This window comes from Sarcophilus harrisii, chromosome 3, assembly GCF_902635505.1.
Source record: "Sarcophilus harrisii chromosome 3, mSarHar1.11, whole genome shotgun sequence".
In the NCBI taxonomy this organism is placed as follows: domain Eukaryota; kingdom Metazoa; phylum Chordata; class Mammalia; order Dasyuromorphia; family Dasyuridae; genus Sarcophilus; species Sarcophilus harrisii.
In genome coordinates this window covers 545,402,656-545,429,645 of record NC_045428.1, presented here as the reverse complement: position 1 = coordinate 545,429,645, position 26,990 = coordinate 545,402,656, and the positions used below count along the sequence as shown (strand labels likewise).

At 37.1% G+C, this 26,990-nt stretch overlaps 2 protein-coding genes across 2 annotated transcripts in view; both read right to left on the bottom strand.

Moving 5' to 3' along the window:
• Nucleotides 1-1,992: 1,992 nt before the first annotated feature.
• Nucleotides 1,993-5,933, bottom strand: TMCO2 (transmembrane and coiled-coil domains 2). The gene is given in 3 exon segments (XM_003765411.4): nt 1,993-2,093; nt 2,095-2,405; nt 5,616-5,933. Coding segments are annotated over 3 exon segments (564 nt in total). The 5' UTR covers nt 5,832-5,933; the 3' UTR covers nt 1,993-2,056.
• A 5,922-nt stretch (nt 5,934-11,855) lies between these two features.
• The window catches only part of RLF (RLF zinc finger), a 99,080-nt gene continuing 83,945 nt past the window's right edge, over nt 11,856-26,990 (bottom strand). The window contains exons 7-8 of the mRNA XM_031962242.1: nt 21,703-21,844; nt 11,856-18,290 (exon numbers count right to left, since the gene is read on the bottom strand). Coding sequence (XP_031818102.1) covers nt 13,533-18,290; nt 21,703-21,844 — 4,900 coding nt within the window. The 3' untranslated portion in view covers nt 11,856-13,532. The remainder of the gene's footprint in view (nt 18,291-21,702; nt 21,845-26,990) is intronic.

Genomic DNA, 26,990 nt, shown 5'->3' with positions numbered 1-26,990 from the left:
CACTAAACCTACACAGACCACACTTTTTGTCTATTCTATTCTGGGCTAGTTCTGATCTAGGCCAGCCCAGCAATTCAGGCTCAAGGGTAAATACAGCAAGATTTTCAAGGAATGAAAAATTCTATAAAAGTATTTTACTGAGAAGAGATTTAAAAGATATATGGTTTCTAAGTTTAAAAAAAGATGCCCAATCAAACATTATTCTCTCCATCCCCATTATATTAGTTCCTATGGCAACTAATCATAGTCGGTCAGGAAAGTTTCATAGTAGGTCCCAAAGTCTGGTGCAAGCTACACTAAACCAACTGACTTGCCACTATATGTGTCAGACGGCAAGAACACCAAATGCTTTCTCTGCTCTCCTGAAGAGCTAGCCTAGCTTACATACTTCTGGAGCCCCTGCTTTGTGGGGCAAGAGTGGGGCTTCTAAGGAAGGAGGATAAGGGAGAGCAAAGGGAGATAGGAAGGGTGAACAAGGAAACTTCCACCGGGGCCAGCCATAGTAGTCATGATAGTGCTGGCTGCTTCTCCTTGGTGATGGCGCTTAGGGGAAATGGCAACAGCAAAAGTGGAGGGCTCCAAGGGGGTATTGTTCCCACCTTACATTCCCACATTTTAAAGGGATTCACGTAATTGATGAGTGATGGATTGATTCATTCAATTTAGCCTGGCTGTCAAATTAGCAGGGAATACTAAAGCCCAGAATGCCCAGCACCGAGGACAAGAGAGAGACAAAGATTTTGAATCAGGAAGACTGGATCAAGTCTTCCCCTGACTATATGATCCTAAGCAAGTCATTTACCATGAATGCCCTATTCCTCCTAACAGTGAAGCTTGAAGAAATCTTACAAAGTCCTTTCCATGTGTCATTCTTTTGCTACTCAGAACTGTGCAGTAGGCACTATTATTCCCATTTCTCAGAGAAGGAAACTGAGGTTAGCTAACTTTCCCAGTGTCACACAGCGTTAGATCTTCCTGACCAGCCCTCTCACTGAGTTATGTCATCTAGATGCAGACAATTTTCTTACAGTATTCATCCTTTGTTTTCAAAGAGAATCAGTGACATCCTTGGTGATGTCCTGAGATGCGCTTACGTCAGATGTGAGACAGAGCTGCTCAGTAATCAGCTTTGCTCTCTCCTGCAAGACAAAGGTGATGGCTCAGGGTGCAGTGAGTTACCTTAGCTTTTCTAAATTAAATGTCTTTCCTAGACCACATTTTGTCTGAGACTACACTCTTTAAACAACTAAGGACTACAGAAAGATTTGATTCTCCACCCCACCCCCCCCAGGCAATTGGAGTTAAGTGACTTGCCCAGGGTCACACAGCCAGGTCACACTGTAAAGTTAAAGTGTCTTAAGACCACATTTGAATTCAGGTCTTCTCGACTTCAGGGGTGGTGCTCTATCCACAGCGCCACCTAGATGCCCCTGCATAAGAATTGAGACCAACGATGACACCATTTACCATCCCAAAGATGTACTTCTTTCTTTCTTTCTTAGGACTGAAATTGCTGAGAAATTGCCTATTTCGCCTGGTGGAGGAAACTTCCTCAAGAAATAGGCAATTTCTCAGCAACTTCACTTCTTCAACCACAAATTTGCTACATCAACAATTTCATAGTTCTGGACCAAATCCCACACACCAATTCGGAAATTAGTCCCATGTTCCATCTCCTTTCTCACCTCTCTGTCTTCTCTCATCCAGAATGCCTCCTGTATCCTCCTTTACTTCTCTTCTCATTCTCTATTACTTTTCCTCTACTAACTTCTTTTTCCAGGGTTGGATCCAACTAATGGGGCCTAAATAGGTGCTTTATCAATGCTTTGAACACTATACCCAGGGAGCTTATAACATTTGTGGGTTGCTGCTGCTGCCCCATGCATGCTTCATCCCCCCACTTATTCCCCCACCCCCATCCAAGGGAATCCTCTCTCAGTCCTAGGAAAGAGAGAAAATCTAGTGGATGAACAGGTGGTCCACAGAGCCAGATTAGGGATATGAAGCATTTTATTTGTACTCCACATGCCACTCAAGATGATGGATGGAAGTCTTTCTAGGGAGGGGTAGACTCATATCCTGGATTCATGGTCTGATGTAGAGGTAAACCCAGAAGTGGGCATGGGGCTCTGACAGTCCGAACAGCTACAATAGGGCGCTGTACAATTCCTCTTGCTGTTTTTGTAGTTTACGATCAAATTTTCCAGATCCTTCACTTTACATTCTACCATTTGAAGCTTTTTGAGGATTTTCTCCTGCAGGTTCAGGGTGACCAACATGTTATTTTTATCTTGGTTAATGGGGTAATAGACTGTTCCTCCACTGTTGTTGGACAATATTTCTTGAAAAAGATCTGTGCCCTTCTTGTAAAGCATAAGGAGTAAGTTAATAAAGAGGATGATTTTCTAAAACAAAAGAAAACAAAAAATTTTAAGTTGATTATATTTATGTCCATGAAAACATTATTAACCCAGTTCTAGTGGGGGTTGGCTTTGATCTAGCAGTCAGTCTTTCTTGGCCTTCCTTAACTTTCTTATTTTAAAAATGGGGGAAAGGGTCCTGGTTTTATCTACTTCTTGTAATAAAGTGTTTTTGTAGTGTTATGTAAAATAGTTATTAATTCAACAAAACACTTACTCACAATTAGTAGGGAATGGGGGTCCTAGCTGAGCATTTTCTGGGTACCTGAAATATCTCTTGCTTTAACCCAAGACTTTGTTTCCTTTAGAAATATGTTAGAGCATTTCCCTCGTCTATTCAGCATATGGTAAAGGTCCAAGGATTTCATCTCTTGAAGCTTGTTTGCCCACCCATAAAACAGATTGTAATATCTTATGCCTCCTGCTAAATAAACCTCTAGTAGCTCCCTATTGAGTATAGGAAAAAACAAACTACTTTTCATAATTGTCATAGCTGATCTTCCCTAGTTTTTCACACTCATGCATTCTGGGTCCTCAATAAACAGGTCCCTCCTTTCTGCTCTTTAAACTCTTGCCCCTGTGCTGAGGCACTGGCATAAATCTACTTTCCCCTCACCACCTCTGCTTATTCACAACAATAACAACGGACATTTAGATACTGCTTTTAAGGCTATCAAAGTGCTTCACCGACATTTACTTGGTTTTCACAACAACCTGTGGATCTATGAATCCTCCTCTTTCACAGATGAGAAAACAGATTCAGAGAGGTCACACATGAACCCTGGACCACACAGTTAAGTGGGTTGAAGTATTGGAACCCATGTTTCAGACCCAACTCTCTATGTGCTATGTCTCATTACAAAGCCAAAAGAGATCTTAGAACACTGATTTTCAGGCAGAAGGAACTAAAGCTTACAAAGACCCAAGTTCAAATCCCATCTCTAACATTTGTTGATTATGTGAATCTGGGCACAGCACTTAACTGTTTGGTGCCTCAGTTTTCTCAATTATAAAGTACCTAGAATACTATCATCTACTAGGATCAAAGGAGATACATGAGAGGCTAAGCACATAGAAGGCACTTTATAAGGATGCATTTCTTTGCATCCTTCCTGACTTGGTCTAGGTCTCTGTCAGTGGTTAGTGCACCAGTCACCTCTTAGAATCCCTAGCTTCCTTCAAGGTTCTCATGATCTACCATCTTCCACAGAAGATCCTCCCTGATTCTCACAGGGATTACATTGTGCTTGGGCTGGATTTGAGAGAAATGAAATCCACCTCTAGGCCAAAGATGGACAACACATGATGGCCCATGATGACCATAGAAACAGTCATTCCATTTTTCACTGTAGGCTGAGAAGTTGACACTGTACAAGTGATTTGGTTAAAAGAACTATTTGAAGCAACCCTGAAATACAGGAGATTGATCGGAATGTGGGTTCTAGCCAGGACCTGCCTTGGAAAACAGCCTTATAAACCTACACCCTATTATTAGTCCCATTTTCCAGATAAGAAAACTGAGGTAAAGAGGTTACTTGCTTAGGATTACACAGTAATAAACTGATGTTGGATTTGAACTCAGGTCTCCCTGACTTCAACCCTGGTGTTCTATCCACTGAACTACATAGCCACCCTGTTACTTTTTCCAACCTTTTCCATCCATTCCTAAATATCAATGCTTCATTTACAAAATAACCTAATGAGCATGTCTGTTATTCTGTTGCCAAAGAACCTTAAGTGGTTCTCTTGCTAAATGAGAAAATAACTACTTCTAAGTTTCTTCACCATATCACTCCAGTTTACCTTTACTCATCTTATTTAACTTTCTCTCCCTTCATGCACAACACCTTCTAGCCAAATCACATCAAGGCCATTCATTTTGGTGTTGCTAGCAAACATTTGTTACATACCTTCCTTCTGCTAGGCTTAGCTCAAATAACACTTCTGTAATAAAATAATTTTATATATATGCATATATGTATACATATATAATAAGTCAAAAAAATATGCTTCCCCTCTAAGCTTCTCCCTCTCTTCAAATTCTCCTAGAAGCACTTGGTTTGAATTTTCCTTAATCCCTACTCTTGTTTTAGATTTACTTAAGTATCATTAACTTCCCCCAGAGGACTATATAATTTTTTGTATTCATATTTCTAGCCTCCAGCACAGGAGCTTCTCTTGAATTCACAGGAGATATCTGGATCTGATGATTTTAAAGTTTCAGGATGTGATGACATTTGGGTTTTAAACACAGAACCAAAATTTAAGTTCAGATCCACATCCATTTTATAAAAGTCTTAACCAAATAATGAACATTCTTCGAAATGCCAGCTTATCATCAACTATTCCAAATCCTCCCTGGATTTTTGACCTAGGAGCCTCATGTAGAATCCTGCTAAGACCTTCTTGTACTTGTATGATTCAATTCAACTCACTAGTTCACCTCAATTTGGAGACCTGTGCAATATATTAGGAATAAAAATGGTATCAGACTATAGACTCATTTCAAAAATGGGAAAAGGATCAAGGAAGATTTGAAGAAAGTCAATAAGCACTAGTCAGTGATAATTGCTGAGGGAAGCATAAATATAGAGTACTAAGTGTACTCCCTGTATTAGAAAAGTCATAGCAGCCCAGTATTAAAAGGGATTTAGAGGATTTTGAGTATTCTCATGTGAAGCATGAATCCTCTTATATATCACTCGTCATGGTCTCACATGCTCTGCTTGAAATTTTTCAAGGCAGAGGAGTTCACTATGCCTAGAATGTCTTTTCCTATAATTTCTGCCCATAAAACCCTAGTTCTACCCCTTGAAAGATTAGCTCAACAATTTTAGCACCCCTTTCCCAATAAATCCTTAATATATTTAAAGATCAATGTCCCATTCTTAGAATTCTTTTCAACCAGATTAAACATTTGTTTCTTCCTATTGATACTCAGTGAGGCTCCTTTATCATCCTAGACATAAGAGTTCATGCTAAGGCAAATTCAAGCCACACACCATCTTGCCAGAAAACATTTTTGGAAATTTAAACTTTTTAAGGTTCTTGTCAATCTCAGTGGCCAGAGCTCATTTCTGAAAATTCTAACCCAATTTAAAAACTCTTTAGATTAGTAAATGGTAACTACAACTCTTGTACGATTGCTTAAATTCCTCAGTAACCAAAAAAAAAAAAAAAAAAAAAGAGTATAACCTGAATTGATCGAAAAGTTCGTTTCCAAAAGGCATATGTTCCTATTACCAGGAAAATGGTAAGGATAATCCAAAACATGGTTTGCCAGGTTGGATTTAGGTATTCTGAAAGCCAAGAATCTGACTTCAAAATGAGATTATTATCTTGCAGCCAGTTCCAAATTGTGGCAAAAGAGAAGAATCCAGAAGTTTGATCGATGTAGGATGATGATGGCATTTTACCCCTATTGCAACTCCTGGAACTACATGTGCAATATGCAGGAAGAACCTTCAATCAGAGGCCTTAGGAGTACAAGTTTGTGTTAGGAGCCATAGGGTTAAATACAGGCTGCTCTTCAGCTATTATGAACTGTGTCTTTATGATGTCATTATCCCAGAGACATTTGAGAGGAAGACCAAGTCAGGATATTATTAATCTTTCCCCTAGCCTTTCTGCAAATCATCCTATTGCTCTGTTCTTCATTACCACTTAATATTTCTTTAACACTTTTAAGTTTTGAAAAGTTGTGTAGCAGAAAATCTGTCCAAGGACTTGGGTTCAAAAGATGTCTTGGCCAATTACTTAGCTGTGGAAACACAGGCAAGTTATTTCATCTCTATGGGGGCCCTTTTTTTCATTTACAAAATGAGGTCAAATTAAATCATCTCTACATCATTTCTAGGAGGTTATCTTCCAACTCTAATTCTATGATGTTAAATTTATCTTTATAACAACTCTAAAAGGCAGTGCATTTTATGGCTAATTTTATTTGAGAAGGGGTAGCTAGATGTCACAATGGATATAGTGCTAGGCCTGGAGTAGGGAAGACTCATCTGCCCGAGTTCAAATCTGGCCTCAGACACTTACTAGCTATGTGACTTCACACCAGTTGCCTCAGTTTCCTCATCTTTAAGGTGAACTGAAGGAACTGACAAACCACTCTAATATCTGTATTAAGTAAACCTCATGAAAAATTGGAACAAGAGGTTTGGCAATTGTTAATGCTGTAAAGTTACCCATGCATATAACCTGTAAATAAAAGGCTATTAAATAAAAATAAAAAAAATTAAAAAAAAAAAAAAGAAAACCTCAAATAGGCTCTTGAAGAACCAAACATAACAGAGAAATGACTGAACAACTATTCTATAATCTAAAAATATGCAATTCTGAGGTTACAATAAATTGAGAGATCTCCAACAGGTCTCCTGAGTTTTAATTCTGCACTACCATTCTCACCATGAGAGCAACAGAGTGGCTACAGAATAGGATTCTTCGGTTAGGTTCAGTAAGATAGCATGGCAAATAGTGATGGACAGAGAATGAGATGTTGGGCCCTCAAAATTTACTGCATTAACATCTAATAATTTCTTGACCTTATACTTTGTTTGCTATGGGAAATGGCCTGGATCATTTTCTTTGCTCATTCAGACAACTTAAGGAAACGAAAAGACTAAAATGCATGGGAGAAGAGGAAAATATGCAAGTTCTGTGTTATGTCAGTAAAAACTTGAGTTCAGAAAAGATGAAGATCAGTAAAAGGGTTGGAATAATCAATCAAGGTACATTTCATAGAGATAACTTTTAAAGGTTTCAATAGAAAGAGGGTTGAGAACTCACTTCAAGACTAGGGCAAGATGAAGGATGAAGACTGGGAGCAGAAGTACATTGGATTTCATTGACAATGAGGAAGTTGCCCAGACTAAAAAATGTATGTTTGGTAGAATAAGATGGTGTCAAACTAAAAGCCTAACAGAATTGATGAAGTAGAAAAAAGGAGTTTTTAGCTTTGAGGTATGAGCATAATAGAACATGGTGACACTGTTTGGGATTGTAGTGTATACACACACACACAAAATGGAGTAGGGAGAACCAAATATCAGGAAAAGCAGTAAGCAGCTCAGTTTTTTGCTTCCAAAAAAAGGGGTGGGCTTACACTGGGTTAACACAGAAATGCTTAGGGAAAATGCTTCCTTTTTTTGAAGGAAAAAAATTTACAGGTCACTTTGAAAGGTAGAAATGGTAGCTTTCAACTTAAATGCTGGTGAAGGATTTGGGACAAAACTAGATGCCAGATATTAATATCTATAGGCTATTACAGTCCTGAAATTAAAGGTAAAGTACAGGAAGGAACAAGAGACTATTGTCAGAGTTAACTAAAACCATAAACCGGTATGCTTTAAAGAGCAGAATCTGATAAAAATGGGATATTTAATAACCCCTTATCTGTTTAGTCTAAACAAAATGACCTGTTGGGGCTTAGATTGAAGCACAACAGTGCACCTTGTGAAGTGATAAAAGCATTAATATTTCTACAGACCAATAGCTGAGAATATCATTTTATATTTTAAATTGACTTTGAAGTATCAAAGCAAAACTGAAATTGAAGCCATGATTCGAAAGTTTATTAGTAGTCAGATATAAGCAGCTACGGACATTTCTGACTTAATCCAAATACCAATAACTGAGAATTATATCAAGCCAAGATATAAGATTTGCCTATGAAAAACAATTCAGAAAAGGAATCATCACGAATAATTAAAAGCTCTTGATATGTGATTTCAATTGTTTTAACAATGTCAACCATGCTTTGGAAGCCAAGACATTACTCTCATACTTCTGTCAGACCATTCCTCTCAATTTCCTTTATTGGATCCTCTTGTGGACTCTCTCTTAGGTTTTATCCCTCCACACTTAGTGAATTCATCATCTTCCATTAATTCAATTAACAACTCTATGCAAATGATCACCAAATCCTTATGCCCAATACTAACTGATTTATGCCCAATACTAATTTATTCCCATATCATGACCATTTAGATATCTTCTTATAAATAAGCATTAAGCACTTAAGTACCTAGTACTCTACCAAGTGCTTGAAATACAAAGAAAAAAATTAAATCCCAGTCCCTCACCAGGAGAGACATGTATATGTGTGGGTAGACAGAGATCTCTATATATCCATTGATATCAAATAAATACAAGCTAGTTTTGGGAGGGAATACCCTAGTAGCTGAGCAGATCAGGAAAGGATTTATGTGGTTATGAACTAAAGGGAATTCTAAGAGGCAGAAGTGAATAGGACAAGTATCTGAAACATTTGTTCAAAATGGAACTCCTATGTTCCAATAAATTCACCCCTACTTCAAACTTCTCTATTTCTATAGAAGACATCAACAACCTTTTAGTCAACTAATGATTCCCAATCTGGGCATTAATCTAACTCTTCTGCTTTATTCCAAATCTAATCAGTTGCCAAATCTTGTGTTATCTAACCTCCACAACTCTCACATGTCCCTTTCTTTCCGTTCACTCTATTTGTATGTTAATTCTCACTTGATTTAACTGTTATGGGTCTCCTGTTTTCCCTACTTTTTCCTTTTTCCACATATTTTCTACCCCAAAAATATCAAATTTGATCAAGCACCACCTGGCTCCCAAACAAGACTGAAATACATTTGGGAAATCTTGTAACAAAATAAAAAATATATAATATTAATGTGATTTTCTAATATGTAACAACCAGTGTAGCTACAAATTTGACAAACCCTAAATAAAGTCCTGAACAATGTGAGGTCTATTTAACTTTTCCAACTTATTTCATTAGCTACTCCTGGTGCCTGACATTCCATTTCCCACCTGTACATATTTGCATAGCACAAACACACCCTCTCCCCAGTTACCACAATGCAGGACATTCTCTCCCCCCCACTTTGATCTTTTAAGAATCAACTTCTTAAACATCTTCACAGTTAAAGGTTCTGATAAAGGCCTTATTTCCAAAATATATAGAGAATTGACTCTAATTTATAAGAAATCAAGCTATTCTCCAATTGATAAATGGTCAAAGGATATGAATGGACAATTCTCAGATGATGAAATTGAAATTATTACCACTCATATGAAAGAATGTTCCAAATCATTATTAATCAGAGAAATGCAAATTAAGACAACTCTGAGATACCACTACACACACCTGTCAGATTGGCCAAGATATACAGGAAAAAATGATGAATGTTGGAGGGAATGCGGTTAAACTGGGACACTGATGCATTGTTGGTGAAATTGTGAATGAATCCAACAATTCTGGAGAGCGATTTGGAACTATGCTCAAAAAGTTATCAAAATGTGCATACCCTTTGATCCAGCAGTGTTTCTACTGAGCTTATGTCCCAGAGATCTTAAAGAAGAAAAAGGGACCTGTATGTGCCAAAATGTTTGTGGCAGCCCTGTTTGTAGTGGTTAGAAACTGGAAAATGAATGGTTGCCCATCAACTGGAGAATGGTTAGGTAAATTATGGTATATGAATGTTATGGAATATTATTGTTCTGTAACAAATGACCAGCAGGATGAATAGAGAGGCTTGGAGAGACTTACATGAACTGATGCTGAGTGAAATGAGCAGAACCAGGAGATCATTATATACTTCAACAACGATACTGTATGAGGATGTATTTCGATGGAAGTGGATTTCTTCGATAAAGAGAAGATCTAACTCAGTTTCAATTGATCAATGATGGACAGAAGCAGCTACACCCAAAGAAAGAACACTGGGAAATGAATGTAAACCAATTGCATTTTTGTTTTTCTTCCTGAGTTATTTTTACCTTCTGAATCCAATTCTTCCTGTGCAACAACAAAACTGTTCACTTCTGCACACATATACTGTATCTAGGATATACTGTGACATATTTAACATGTATAAGACTGCTTGCCATCTGGGGGAGGGGATGGAGGGAGGGAAGGGAAAAGTCAGAACATTAGTGAGTACAAGGGATAATACTGTAAAAAATTACCCAGGCATGGGTATGGCATGGGTTCTGTCAATAAAAAGTTATATTTAAAAAAAAAAAATCTACTTTTGCCTCATCAGTTTGGTAGTTCTTTCCTTTTGTGCCAAATATGGATGCATTTAGTTTGCACATATTTTCATTTGCTTTACGTGCATGGACTTTATGAACAAGTAAAATTTAAACTGTTTAGGGAGATAACTAAGATAAAGTCATGCACAACAGTCAATGACTACAGCAATCTAGCGTTTGATAACCCCAAAGATTCCAGCTTCTGGGATAAGAACTCACTGTGACATAAAATAGGTACAAAAATTGTTAAAATACTATGACAGAAAGTAGGCACTGACCAACACCTAACACTAAGGTGTTAGGTTTCCAAGATAAAGTCGAAATGGGTTCATAATTTAGTCAGAATGGGTAATACTAAGCAAATCAATAGAGCAAGGGATAGTTTACCTATCAGATCTGTGAAGGGAGATATTTAAAATCAAGGAACTAGTAGAGAAGAGTATGAAATACAAAATGGCTAATTTTGGTTACATTAAGTTAGAAAGTTTTTGCACAAACAAAACTAATGCAGTCAAAATTAAAAGGGAAACAAAAAACTGGGAAATAATTTTTACAGCTAGTGTTTCTGATAAAGTTCTCATTCCTAAAATATTAAGTCAAATTTATAAAAACATAAATCATTGTCCAATTGATAAATGGTCTAAGTATATGAATGGATAATTTTCAGATGAAGAAACTTAGTCATATGGAAAGAAGTGCTCCAAATTGCTGATTAAAGAAATGAAAATTAAAACAATTCTGAGGTACCACTTCACACCTCTCAGATTGGCTTAGAAGACAGGAAATGATGATAAAGATTTGGAGGGGATGTGGGAAAATTAGGATACTAATGCATTGTTAGTGGAGTTGTGAACTGATCCAACCATTTTGTAGAGGAACATACTACACCCAAAGTACTATCAAACTGTGCATATCCTTAATCCAGCAGTGTACTAGGTCTGTATCTCAAAGAGATCATAAAAGAGGGGAAAGACCCATATATACAAAAATATTTGTAGTTCTTTTTGTAGTGGCAAGAAGTGGAAAAATGCCAGTCAGTTGGGAAATTGACTGAAAAAAGTTATGATAAAAGAATATAATAGATTATTATTATTCTATACAAAATGATGAGCAGGCTGGTTTCATAAAAGCCTAGAAAAACTTACATGAACTAAGGTTAATGAAGTGAGCAGAAGCAGAACATCGCGCACAGTAATAAGATTGGGTGATGATCAACTGTGATGGACTTCACTCTTCTCAGCAATGCCGATTCAAGACAATTTCAATAGATTTGGGATGGAAAATGCCATCTGGATTCAGGAAGAGAATTATGGAGACTGAATGTGGATTGAAGCATAGTATTTTCATTTTTTGTTGGTTTACTTTTCCTTTTTCATGGTCTTTCCCCTTCAGATCTGATTTTTCTTACACAAGACAACAAATATGTTTAAAAGGAATACACATTTATGTCATATCAGATTGCACACTTTCTTGAGGAGGGATGAAGTGGGGGAAGGAGGAAGAAAAATTTGAAACCTAAAGGCTTATAAAAATGAATGTTGAAAAGTATGTATTTGGAAAAATATTAACACGGGGTAGGGAAGGGAAAGTCATATCATGAACTAGTTGCAGTATGAGACTTGAACTGGTTTCTAGACTCGTTTCTATGCCAAATGGATCTTTCCAATATGAGAAGTGAAATTACTCCTAATTATCCTCAAATGAAATATTTATCTTGAGAGAGTAGCAGATCATTACTTCCATTTTAAAAGGTTTACCATAAGCAAGTACCATGTTATTCATATCTGAATAACAGAAATTCTAGGTTGGAAGTGCCACCAGAGGTGATGTAGAACAACCCAAAAGTAAAAATTACACTTAAGAGTGATAGGACGTTAGTGGGCTAGTGGTTTGTGACTCCACATGGGATTACACAATTGAATGTGAGGGTGTTTGAAATTATGACTTAATATCAGTAAATGTTTGATTTGAACACCTATTTTGTATGCCTATATAACCAAGGTCACATACAAATTTCTTAGGAGTCACAAGTGGAAAAAGTTTAAGAAGCCTTGGAATAGAGGGTACAATGAAAGCTAGTATTATTACATGCAGGAATAGTGAAATAAAGGTGAGCAGCATTAAAATTTAGTTACCGAGAACTATGATTTCACTAGTGTATCATTCTCATGAGTAATATAAAATAAAGACCCTCAAATCTTTGTTCAATTATCTTAAACAGTACATGCAGGAAAAAACAAAAACAAACAAAAAACCAAAAGATGATTCCTCCACTTCCTTAAGTCTCTCTCTGTCTGCCATTTCTAAAACTTCATGAAAGGTGTGTCAAGTTCCACCCTTCACACATGAATGAACGACACTTTTGGTGAATATGGATAAAAAATTTCAGTGGACCATGTGACAATTAGTTCTACAATTCCAGGCTGCATTAAGAACTGGCCTCTCCCTTTCATCTCCACTTTTTAAAACAATGATTTTTCTTTAAAGAAGTTTAACACTGGTTGCTTCAGTGAGTCATAACTGGAAAGAAGCATAAGAACACATGTTCATTCCATCTTGTGAATGGCATGAAAACTTTTGCCAATTAAAACAGAAATGGGTGAAAAATTGTAATTTATTGAAACTCAACTCAAAAAATATAAGATGCTGTAGTGTACAATATATTACACAAAGCACCCTTAGGTGCACATTCAAGTCAAGTAAGAACTCTGTCTGCCTCCCTCCCCCCAGCCCTCCCACCCTAGGGCCTCAGTATCTGTTCCATATACAATCATGCACACTTAATTTGAAAAAGGAAGCCCCAGTATATTTGATGTATTAATTAGCACCAAACAGAGCACAGTTCCATTTTCTTAATAAAACAAAACAAAACAAAATAACCCAACCAATAAACAAACCAACTGGGGAGCTAATGAACGCTGCCAATACTGTTGACAAAGATATTATACATTCATGAAAATGCACAGCCTACCCTACCCTAAACAATGGTGTGGCTGCTGCTCAGCCTTTGTTCGAATTGGCAATTGTCCCCATGCTGCAGTACTGAAGCCAGTCTGTTCTCTAAAACAAAACTGCTACTTAGGAACTCCCTACTACACAAAGCTCATCTGTTTTTTTTGTTGGAAACAAGTCTAAAAGAGATGTGGAAAATTTAGATCTTTCCAGGACGACCACCGGCCGCAGATAATGTAGTTGTTTTAAGGCAAGCTCTCCACAGTCTGTTAGTGCCTTATCTAATATGACCCTCAGATTTTCAAGGGAAGGGACAGTTGATGATTCTGCTACAATGATAGGCTGGATTGCAGTCATGTTATCATGAATTGCAGAATCATTGGAAGGAAGAGGTATATCAACTTTAGGGCTTTTTTCATTCACTATACCATCCACAGTTGCATTCCCTGCTAAGTCATCACTGGGCTGTGGAACTTCATTTACTGTTAAGTGCTCCGATGGCTCCCAATCATCAAAATCATCCTCTTTTTCCTTACTTTCCTGAATGAATTTTAAAAATGAAGATTCAAAGCCCATGGGTTTATAAGTCTTCAAATCAAATGATCTGGCCTGTGAATGTTTCCGAAATGTATCTTTTGGAACATGAACTGGAGTTTTTACCACATTACTTTCCAGTTTAGAGGTATGGTGCCCAGTTTCTGGTACCCTTTTTCTTGGTAAAGGCAACTGGAAATTTGTTAAATGGGATCTGCTCTCAGTTCCATCAGTGTTCTTAGGTGTAGACTTTTCAATTTTACAGGAAGAGGGATCAGTAACATGACACTCTTCCAAGCTAGTGGTTTCTGAACTATGGTTACATTTTGAAGTTTCTCTATACAGGAAGGTATCTGTATTAAATACAGAATTGCCTTCTACACACCCTTCCTGACTGCCATTTCCTTTATTTTCTGGATGAGGGGAACTGTTGCCCTTTTGGAGAGATGCTTCATTTTCACCAGGGCGGTGGGTATGTACTGTGCTTCCTGGTTCACAGTTTCTGGTTTCTTCCTTCTTTACACAAGGCTCTACCTCAGAGGGTGGTTCTTCTTTAATTTTGGTACCATACTTAACACAAACTACTAGCATTTCCATCTGTTGCTCTAAATAAGCACTGCTCATCTGGTGTGTACGTTTGTAATGTCTTAATATACTACTTTCCAATTTGACAACAGATGCACAGCCTTGGATCATACAGGGGTATTGAGTGTGTTCAGACTGCTCTGCACACATATTTAGGGCTTCCTCTTTTGTTTTAAAAATGATTGGAAGCTTTTTGTCTTTAATCAGGCCACCACATTTTCTAGTTTTAGTATTTAATGCTTTCTTATTATTCTGACTTGTTTCACTGTGAGACCGGGTAGTTCCATAACCTTTCTCACCTTCACTTCTCAGTACACTCTCATTTTCCACTTTTGGATTCCCAAAGAGGTCATCATAATAGTCCTTGTGTCGATAATACACATGTTGAGAGTAGTTACTTCGATGTGTGAAGATTCGATCACAGCCATTAAGGTCACAATGAATTTCAAAGTCTGAATTTATCTCTCCTTCAATACCATGCTGTTCTGTCAAATGGTGCTTCAACTTGTTAAGAGTGTAGAAGACCGCTGGGCACTGTGCTTGGCTACAGGGAAACCTGGCAGCAGAATCAGACTCAGAAAGGACTTTCTGATCTTCAACAGGGTCTAAGTTATGGGAATCACTACAGTGTTTAGCCAGTGCTTTGGAGCATAGGAAACGCTTATTACACTCTTTATATTTGCAAGCAAATATTTTTTTACATTTGACTAGTTCCCTTTTTGTTCGTGCTTTGTCTTTTTCCAAACACAACTGCTCTCTATTATATTGATGCACTGTTCGGTAATGTCGAATCAAGCCCTTTAGATTTGTGAATGAAGAATTGCAACTTTTATGAATACAATGGAATGGTTTGTGGTACTTGTTCAAAATATAGCACAGATTTCCTTTGGCAACAGTTCTTCTACTCCCTCTTCCCTCTCTTGCTTCTAATTCTTCCCTGTGGCTATCTATTGGTGATGAAATGTTAGACGATTTTCCTGTCATATTATTATCAATTTCCTCACAGGAAGATTCCAAATCAGTTTCTGAACTACACTCTTCCTTTTTAGGATGTCGGATTTGCTTTTCAGAGTTATTTGTCTGATCATCTCCAAGATCTGCACTTCCACAAAAAGTAGAAGCAGAGCAACCACCCAAGACATTACCTTTCAAGTGATCCCCTGTGCAGGGGCTTATATGATCACATTTTCCATTATCAAATAATTTATGAGTGACTTTTTCATTGCTAATCTGATGCTTATTTTTATAATGAATTCGAAGGTGGGTTTTCCTGGTAAATGACCTTTGGCAAATATGACACTGAAAAGGGGAGTATCGATGCTGAAACATGGATAACTGTAGGACTTTGTCTCTAGAATAATTATGCTTTTTGACATAATGCATCAACAAAGCCTCTCTGGTCACAAATTCGTATTTGCAGCCTTGAAGTTCACAGAAAAATGGTTTGGCTGCCAATTGTGCAAGATATTGACTTGACAAATTTTCTTCTTGATTCTGAAAGTGAAGGTCTGAGATAGGGCTTGATGAAACTGACTGAAGGGACTTAGCACCATTGGATGGATACACTGGCAGTGACCCTGAGAAGGATGTGTGTGTTATTGAGTTTTTCAAGCTTAAGTGTTTCAAGCGCAACAGAAGCTCCAACATGGCATCCTCAGTACACGGAACTCTGGAAGAACAAATAGGGGCTTCAGGAGAATGGTGACAACTTTGAAGATCACTTTTACATTTAGTGTGCATATTGTGATCTAGACCTTCATCTGGGGAGTCACTGTTTGTATCTGAACCCGGCTTAGGCTCAGCATTAAAGTTTTCATTTGTTTGACTGTGTTCACTGTCCAAAAATGGAAACATCTCTTTATCTTTTATTCCCAATGGTTTTTTATGCTTGAAATGGCAAGGATGAACCTTTCGGAGATGTTTCTGCATACCCCTAGCATTTTTGTATGTGGAACCACAGCCTTCAAAACCACAGGTAAACTTTTTCCCATCAAAACAAACTGCCACATTGGAACATTTCTCTTTTAAACTGGAAGGGTCAAAGACTTTATCATGAGAGGATAGTAAAATATCAGGCATAGTCTCAGGAGAGTCCAGTGTATCAATGAGTTCTTCATTCATTGAGGCAGATGAGCTGTGACTTAATTGATCACTGGAGTTGCTGTCACTATTGTCTTTTAGGTTATCAGAGCCAGCTTCCTCAATATCTGGAGCTAACTGGGAACTAGTTGCCTCCACAGAGAAAAGCAGATCCTCAGGTAGATGAGATTTCTCAGTTGGGTCAAGTAAATGAGGTTGATCTTGACAACTGTTCTTTTCATTTGCTGCAGATTCAAGTTTTACTGTTGTCTTAATATCTCCATTTGAGATGTCACCATTATGCATGGAGAGGTGTTTCTCAAATTCAGTTTTAGAATAGTAGAACTTTTTGCAACCAATAAAGTTGCATGTGTAGGATGCATCCCGAAAATGCTGAGCTTCATGGTGATAAAGCTGTCCCAAATCACTGAAAACAATACTGCAGCCATTTAATTCACATTTGTATCGAAGATCCTCATGTTTTTGTTTATGGTTAAGTAGCTCATTCACTGACCCAAATGTCGCATAGCAGTCTATAGAGACACACATATAAGGCTGAGGTCCACAGTGAACTCGCTCATGTTCCCGTAGATGAAAAGCTGTCATGAAATGTCGCCGACAATAAGAACATTTCTCTCTCCGGTTCTTCATGTCCAAGTAATGCTTGGCATTTTCATCATTGTTTTGGTGTTCAGCTTTGAGGTGCACACTTAGGTACTTAAATTGCTTAAATACTCGGGAGCAGTCTGTCCCAGGGCAAGGGTATAAATCTCTATCTTGCAAGTGGCAATCCTCTAGTTTGCTGAAGGTAACATACTCTTGAGAATCTCCCTGTTCATTGGATGACTGGTTTTGATCAGATGCTCCAGAAGGACTCCTGGAGCCATTACCCTTTTGAGAACGCTCTCTCTTCATCAATAATTTCTTTCTGGGTCTGTCTCTTCTGCTTGGTGGCATTTTTACATGTTCCATTACATGAGGTACAAAAAATTCCTTTTTCTTGAATTTTTTTATACAGACAGGGCAAGTATAAATTCCATCTTCCATGTGCATCTTGGAATGATGGAGTATCCTTGCTTCTATACATTCTCTTTTGCAGAGGACACAGAAGAACTTATACTGAAGCCACCTCTGATATCTTTCAGAAGAACCAATTGGTTTTTTGTCTCTTTTCTCCTTCTGCTGATCTGTTGAATCTCTTCTTTTGGAATGTTTATCATCTTTGTTCTCTTCATAGTCACTGAGAAAAGACTCCAAAACATCTGTCTCATTAATCGACATCTCATAGCCACTGAGGTCATCATCAGAATCAGAAGCTTCTTGGCCTAGGAGTTGGTGACAATGTCGTTTTAAGGTTTTCCAGTCCCAAAATTCAGGATCAAAAGGCCAGTGTGCTTTTAGAGCTAACAAAAGCTCACATCGGAGAGAGTTGGGAACTGGAGCATTTTCCTCATCAAACTTCTGATCTGGTTGCAGGTATAGTTCTTCTAACAGGTTAAATCCAGCCCAGCTGGGCTCTAACAAAAATTCAGTAAGCTGACAGGCTCTTCTAACTTCAAGGTCTTCTGGTAAAAGACAACCAATAGTTTTACACACTGATGTTTTCATTTCATCATCTTCACTTGATCGAATTTGAAGGGCTCTCACACATAATAAAATGGACACTGCCACACCAGCATCTTCTGCCTAACAGAAGAGAGGAAGAAAAAATTGATTTTGTCCTGAAACAAGAGAAGAAAATTATATAAAAACTCTCACCAGCTCTCCAGCCTTGTACCATTCTTTGGCCCTGGGTTATTGGCCTTTTCAATGCAATGAGGATATATCTCATATAATGAATGAAAACAGCTGAATATGTCTGTGTAAAAAATCTTCACTACTGTTACTATTCCTAAACATTCCAAAGTTTTATACTGATTTTCTCTTCCTTTTGAAATCTAGCTTTATTTCACTTGAATCCAAATTATGTGAAATTTCTTTCTTTCTTTTTTGTCGAGGCAATTAGGGTAAAGTGATTTGCCCAGGGACACAGAGTTAGGAAGCATTAAGTGTCTGAGACCACATTTGAACTCAGGTTCTCCTGACTTCAGGACTGGTACTCTATGCACTGCATCACCTAGGTACCCCAATAATATGCACTTATGAAATTAATGAGTTTAGGGGCAGACACTTCACTTTTCTTGCCAGTACGAACTGGCAAAAACTAATTTTTACTAATTTTTATCACTTTTGAAAAGTTATCTGTATTTTTGGGACAATCTTACTAAAGAACCTGGGAGTACCTTTTCAAAGAGGAGGACTTGCACCTTTGGTGGGCTTGAGGGATTTATGAACCCTGTTCAGGGATGCCTAGTCACCCTTTGTGTATACATGGCATTCAACTCTCACCTGTGGCTCTAAGAAGCTGTAGCATATATGATGGTCACTCTTTGGTAAAAAACCATTTTGACAGACATGGTTTTGTCAACCATGTGGGGAATAACCAAAGGGTCACAAATCTATTGGGGAATTAGAGGAGTGACCAATTCAAACACCTGAAGACTTCCCTTACTGGAATCATGAAGTCAACTGAAGCAGGTGCTTTGGAATGGTTAGAGCTTTATCTGACATGGATAATACCAAGATCATTCACTGTAATTCCGAGTCACTGTGAGTTATCCTGATTTTTGTTTTGTCCCCAGATATTGATGACTAAAGAAAAAAAATTGAGGCTGCCAACTTTGTGCAATTCTACCGCACTTAAATCCAATTTTAATACAAGATACCATCATGTGATGTCATTGATCTAATTCAAAAATGAAAAGACCAATAATAACTAAAGAAAACAAACAAATGTTTGAAACATTTCCTAAGACAGCTACACAATTTACTTTGGAAAGGTGTTCTAGTCTCTTGATCTTAATATGAAGATGAAAGTAGTCTTTAATTATTCTTTCTATTGTACATTCAAGTTGGTGCCCACTTGATCTCACATAAAAATGTGAGAAAAATCAACCACAATTTATACATGTATATATTTCCTAAACACCCATCCAGGAGTGGGAGATACAAAGTAATAAAAAATTTAGTCTTTAGCGTCAAACTTAAAACTTGGTACACACATAGAGATGTATATTGATATATTGATATTGATTTTCAGTGCTGTAATCAACAGAAGAATGATAAGACAAACTGGATGCAGAAGGATATAGCTTAGATAAACATGGAAGAGTAAAGGGGATTTCCTAGACAAGGGTAAATGTATGAAAAGGCAGGAAAGCTGGAAAGTAACTTACCAAAGCAATTCAAGGTCATATACAGTACAAATATGGTGTGTTTAAAAAAAGTTTTCATTTTTATTTAAATTATTAACATTCAGAACATGAATGTGTTGGGAGTACTTTAGGGATGATGCATATTTTGTAATTCACACATCTGTGCCTATGCCCACTGGGCAATAAAGGAAACTGAAGTACTACTATTTAAGTGAACTGGCACAGATATATTATATAAAAAGTTATATGATGTATTACCCATCTGATGATCTTTCTTAGAATCACAGACAGCTGGAAGGGACACTGGAAGTCATCTAGTCCACCCCCCTCACTTTACAGAGGAGGAAACTGAGGTCCAGAGAGGTTATGTGACTTGCCCAAGGTCACACAGGTAGTGGTAGTGGTAGTGGTAGTAGTAGTAGTAGTAGTAGTAGTGGTAGTGGTAGTAGTAGTAGTAGTAGTAGTGGTAGTAGTAGTAAGTAGCATTCGGGCAGGATTCAAACTCAGGTCCTCTGACTCCAAATCCAGTGTTTCTTATACTATACCACCTTCCTGATTCTCCACCTCTGTTCCAGGAACAAGAATAGGTAATTATGTCTTCATTCAGAGACCACAACCTTCTTACTGGTTGTTTAACATCCATCATATCGCCTCAAACTTCTTAGGGTGATTCACTCAACCCCACCCACTCTCTGACCATGTTAAAGAGTTTGAAGCAAGTTTATCACCACCCTCTTAACATGTTATTTTCTCTAACTATTCTTAACCCAGCTCTCAACACTACACCAAGAGGTTCTTTAGTCATATCTGGGGATTCTTTCTGAACCCCTTTAGGCATTACTTAAAGCTTCAGTTTCCTCACTGCTAAAATGGAGATATTAAATACCTAAAGGACTAACTCACAGGATCAAATAAAAGAAAATATGTAAAGTTCTCTGAAAACCTGAAAAGGCTCCTTAAATGGGATTATTATTATTATCCTGGAAAATAAATTTGCAGGGACTGGAGATTGAACACTCATATAAAGAAACTAGCCTTTATGTAACTACAGCTTCAGCTCCTTTTTAATCATTTTCAACTTTAAGACCATTCTCCATGATGGAAAAGGATGCAGGAAAATATTTATTTCAAAGAACGACAGAAATGGTAACAGAAATGAATACAAAGGGAAAAAAATGGAGATACAACACAATAGAAGAAAACATTAGGCTGCACATATCTGGACACTTGGATTAGATAGCTCGGTCATTAAAGGTCACTTTAGGCAAGTTTTTTTTTTTCTTCTTCTCAGGGCCTCAGTTTTCTCCACTATAAAATGAAACATTTGGATTGCCTAGATGGGCAAATCAATTAACCTCTTAAGCCTCAGTTTCCTCAAGTTAAAAATAGGGATAATAATAGCACCTGATTCTAGGGTTGTTGTGAGGAAAAGACATTATTGTATTGTAAAGTATTTGGCACAATGCCTAGTACGTGATAAATGCTTCTTCCTTGTTTGCTAAAAATTCCCTACCGTCTATGAAATTCTAAGATTCTGGTTAGGGACATTAGCAATTTTTGGATGAAATTAAGGTGATAGTTCATGATGTAAAATAGAAATACTAAAGAATCAGAGTTGGGAATGTGATAACTTCATGATCTAGATTTTGCATCATGTTAGATGACTGACTCTGAACATAAACTATGATGTTTAAGAGCATCTGGAATACATATAAGGATGTTATCCGTCAACAATGACTTATAATGTAATTTTGTGCCTAACTACAACATTTATTAGTTGTGTAACCGTGGACAGGTCATTTTATTTCTCTGAGCCACTTTCCTGAAGAGCCTAAATTACTTACTTCTGTTTGTACAACTCTAATCAGGCAGAAGAGATGTTGCTGTGTTTTAGCAATAACACCAAACTGTCGACAACGCTCCAAAAATATATCTAAAGAAGGATCAATTCTTCTTTGCAATTTACTCCAAAAAAGAGTCAGCTCCCTAAGAAAAGACAGAAAAGTCAGTTGGTGACTATTTAAAAACAACAAGATATATTTGAAGTTTTACTCATTATAGTCTGTAAGCAAGATTGCCACATGGGAAGAAAAATCTGCAACAACATGTTCATTAAGACTTTCATTATGAAAGTACCTCTTCATCAGCATCTCTCAATTATTAGTCTTTTTTACCCTCCTTTCTGAATCTGAAGGAGTTGACACTCTATTCCTCTACCACAGACCATTTTACACATGTTGCTTTTCTTTTTTTTTTTTTTTTTTTTTTTTTTTTTTTTTTTTTTTTGCTTTTCCAACAAATGAGGATTCCCAAAGGGAAGAGACAATATTCTAGATTCACTAACTTTAGAATTCTACACACGCATATATTTGACAAATATTCTAAGGGTACTCTGGGCTGCTGGCTTTCCAAGTTAAACTGCTTCTAATTCTATGAATATGTATTGGATTGGATTGTTGAACTGCTCATTCTCATAGAATTTAGATGAAATCTATGACCTGACTCACTTATTAAAACTATTTCAGTCCTAAAAGTTTATTATTCAGTTTGCGGAGGTAATTCATTAAAATGGCATTGAATTATATTATTAAAATCATCCAACAATCTTAATTGATTATCTCATTTCCTTTCTTAAATCTCTGGAAAAGATTTTTAAAAAATTATATTAGGGAAAATGTTTATTGGAAACACAATACATGGCACATGGTAGAAGATTAATCAATATTTGTTGACTGACTTAGCAGTCCAAATAATGTAGAAAACTAAGATTTTATATGTTATTATTTCATTTTCCCTGTTCCACTCCTACTATTCACTTCTCACATTTTTCAAGTTGGCTATTAAATTTATCTACTGTTATAAGCAAGAAATCAATGCTATCCTACAAAAAATATCCCTTTTCTTAGATACTTGACCCTTTTCTTCCACAACCTAACAACAACTAGGGACAGAAACATAACTATGAACTAAAACACTCTACTGGTTCACAAGGAAGCAATAACTACAATTAACATGATCGACATTATAAACTTACAGAACAATTGTCTTAGTCCTATGACTATCTTAAAATTCAATAACTAGTCCATATAGAATTAAAAAGCATTTATTAAGTGTTTACTCTTTGCTAATAAGCATGTCAACTACAAAGAAAAATATGAAAGTTTCTGCTTCCAAAGATCATATATTGCATATCTATGCAAAATTGTACAGTAATTGTTAGATCTTTGTATTATCTTATAAATACCTCATAATCTGGATGCTTTAAGGCTTAATTGAACATATACTGACTTAGAGAATCCTAGAATCAGAAGGGCTTTGGATGGCCTTTAAATTCAACTAGTTCAATCTTCTTGTCAAATGGTTCATGAAATCTTCCCTCTCCCTCTCTCCCAGCCTAATGTACTGCCCTCAGTTATAAGTGTGTATGTATATTGTATAAGGTCAAGAGAATTTTACCCAGGATTATAATGAAGAATAAAAATACCAGATTAAGTGGTACATAGAATTGTTTACAGGCAGATTTGTAAGACCCACTCCATGGCTGTCTCAATCTCTTCTACATTGTTTTAATTTTTCAGACAATAACTAATCTTATGTAAAAGAAAAATAAAGCTTATACTATTGCACAAAGTCAAATGAATTAATAGGAAGAAAATAATGAACAAGGGGAATAGAGAGAAGGGTATATATTTTAATCAAGTAGAGGAAAAAATAGAAGATGAAGGGTAATAAGGGGAGGATAATAAGGTGTAGGCAGAGAAAAGAGTATTTACTTATCTCTGCCATGAGAACAGAGCCAACTTATAGTTTTGGAGAAGGTTTGTAAGCTAATTGGAGCTTCTGACCTATAGGATGTACTTAAGTCAAGAAAAGGGGGCCTATTAATGAAATGGAAAGCAATACAGGGCTACTGTCTTGAAGAAAGAATCTATTCCCTTTTATCTAATCCAGAGGAGAAGGAATGCCACAAAAGTATTCCTAACATTCAAGACTGTAAATCCCTTTCATTTAAAAGTCTTAAATCTCAAGAGTTTTAAGAGAAATGGGAGCACAGAGAGGAGCTATGCCTACAGACTTAACTTACCCAAGAGACATTCCAACTCACTGGAGGAATGGGAAGTTACAAACTTGGGGGATGAGGGCGAGGGGAAGAGGATGAGGAGGAGGAAATGCTATGCTATTTTGCTTAGAAAACAGCAACACATTGTTGGTGGAGGTGTGAACGAATCCAACCATTCTGTAGAGTAGTTTGGAACTATGCTCAAAAAGTTATCAAACTGTGCATACCCTTTGATCCAGCAGTGTTACTACTGGGATTATATCCCAAAGAGATTTTAAAGAAGGGAAAGGGACCTGTATGTGCACGAATGTTTGTGGCAGCCCTTTTTGTAGTGGCTACAAACTGGAAACTGAGTGGATGCCCATCAGTTGGAGAATGGCTGAAAAATTGTGGTATATGAATATTATGGAATATTACTGTTCTGTAAGAAATGACCAACAGGATGATTTCAGAAAGGCCTGGAGAGACTTACACAAACTGATGCTGAGTGAAATGAGCAGGACCAGGAGATCATTATATACTTCAACAACAATACTATATGATGACCAGTTCTGATGGACTTGGCCAATCTCGGCAACGAGATCAACCAAATCATTTCCAATGGAGCAGTAATGAACTGAACCAGCTATGCCCAGAAAAAGAACTCTGGGAGATGACTAAAAACCATTACATTGAATTCCCAATCTCTATATTTATGCCCACCTGCATTTTTGATTTCCTTCACAAGCTAATTGTACAATATTTCAGAGTCTGATTCTTTTTGTACAGCAAAACAACGTTTTGGTCATGTATACTTATTGTGTATCTAATTTATATTTTAATATATTTAACATCTACTGGTCATCCTGCCATCTGGGGGAGGGGGTGGGGGGTAAGAGGTGAAAAATTGGAACAAGAGGTTTGGCAATTGTTAATGCTATAAAGTTACCCATACATATAACCTGTAAATAAAAGGCTATTAAATTAAAAAAAAGAAGAAGAAAAGAAAACAGCAGCAGTACCCTATAATCTGAGAATGTCCTTATTTTGGAGGTTAGGAAAAGATGGGGAAGGACCATCCTCTCCAACAACAAAAGTGATCATTCAGCTATTACATGAACACCTGGAGGGATAGGAAACTGTTCTATAAGTTATCAGAAGTCTATTAAGGAAGCTTTTTTATGTTAAACAAAAATTGTCTTTCTGTATTTTTAGCTTATTAATTCTAGTTCTCTTCTCTAGAAGTAGGTTTAATTCTTTTTTCACAAGCTAGTCCTTCCAATATATGAAGACACCAATGATGAACATCTAAAATTCTAAGCCCCATCAATCAGCCTGCATGTGGCATGGGTTGGAATCCTTTTAACTATCTTAGTTATTCCTCCTTGGGATTCAATGCAATTTTTAAAAGTCTCTCCTAAAATGCAAAAATCAGTATCAAATTAAAGTAGACAGAAAAACTCTTGTTCTGAGTACTGTAACTTCTAAGCTAAAGTTTTAAATAAGATTTGTGATCTCAATGAAGTAAACATTCGCTCCTTATACATATCTTTTTGTCATACACAATTCTTGCCAGGGCCATTCAACAAACTCTTTTTTAAGGATCCACATACTGAAGGCTTTCCTCTAATTCTTTTAATAACTTTAAATAACTCCTCAATGCTTTGAAATACTTTAGGTGTTCATCTATTATTACTCATTTTTGATACATCACCTTTCTTTGTTCTAAATGATGTCCTTTACCAAAAGGATAGTTGGCAATGTGTGCAGCACCACGTGATGTGTAGCCAAGTATTACCAAGTAAAGAACTTGGGGAAAAAGAAAAGAAAGAGGAAGGAGGAAGGAGGAAAGGGAGAAAAGAAAAAACAAAACCAAAACACAACAAAACTGAGGAAGCTTTTACAGTAAGCAACAATTGGGACCAATGAAAGCACCAACACTTCCAAAAGTAATCCAGTTCATTAAGGCTCATTATTGGACAGGTGTATGGCATGGTGGATAGAATACCAGACCTGGAGTTAGGAAGACTCATCTCCCCAAGTTCTGACAGTATTTGAAGACAGATTTGAACTTATCTGGGTGACCCTAGGTAAATCATTTAACTCTGCCTGCCTCCATTTCCTCATCTGTAAAATGAGTGGGAAGTGGCAAAGTATTCTATTATCTTTACCAAGAAAAGCCCAAATGGGGTCAGAGTTGAAAACTGAACAAACTATGAATTATTTAACTTAGAAATTAGCATGTATTGGTAATTTGTTAGCGTTTAACTTCCCTGCTCCTATGAGCCTAAGTCCCTTGTTTTACAAGACTTCTTTTCTGTGTGAGCCAAAACACCTCTTTTTTTATGTTAATTCCTCATTTGGACTCATGGAAAACCATACAATTTCCACATGATGATAAGCTCAAGATACAAGTTGTTAATAGCCTATTTAATCAATATGCTTTTCTAATGTCTAGCTAATCAGTGAAAAAGTATGTCTACTACTCATAGACTGTATAGTTTTTCAGTTCCCCATTCCAAGAAATAGGTTCCCTGTTTCTAACCCATTTCCAACCACAATTTCCCTATTGTCCTTGTTCAAGATGCCCAGGATGTATGTGTTCATCCATTTTGTGGAAAACTGATTCAATTTGTGGTTAGCACCCTTTGTGGTGAACAACCAGGAATTCTTGTTGGAAGCACCTTTAATACTGTGCTTTTTTTGGCCATCGTGAGTCAGACTGAACTTTGCAATTAAATGGAATACACAAGTCTCTCAAATGACCTCTTCTCTAAGGGCAGCTAGATAGTGCTGGGTCTGGAGGCAAGGAAGACGAGTTCAAATCTGGCTCCAGATACTTACTTCCTATGTGATTCTATGGAGATCTAGGGAGATCACATATTCCCTGCATGCCTCAGTTTCCTCAACTGTCAAATGAGCTGGAGAAGGAAATGGCAAACTGTTCCAGTATTTTTGCCAAGAAAATCCCAAATGGAGTGATGAAGAGACACATGATTCAACAATTACTACTCAGGGGCAGCTAGATGGCATAGTAGATAGAGCACCAGCCCTGAAGTCAGGAGGGCTGGAATACAAATCTGCTCTCAGAAA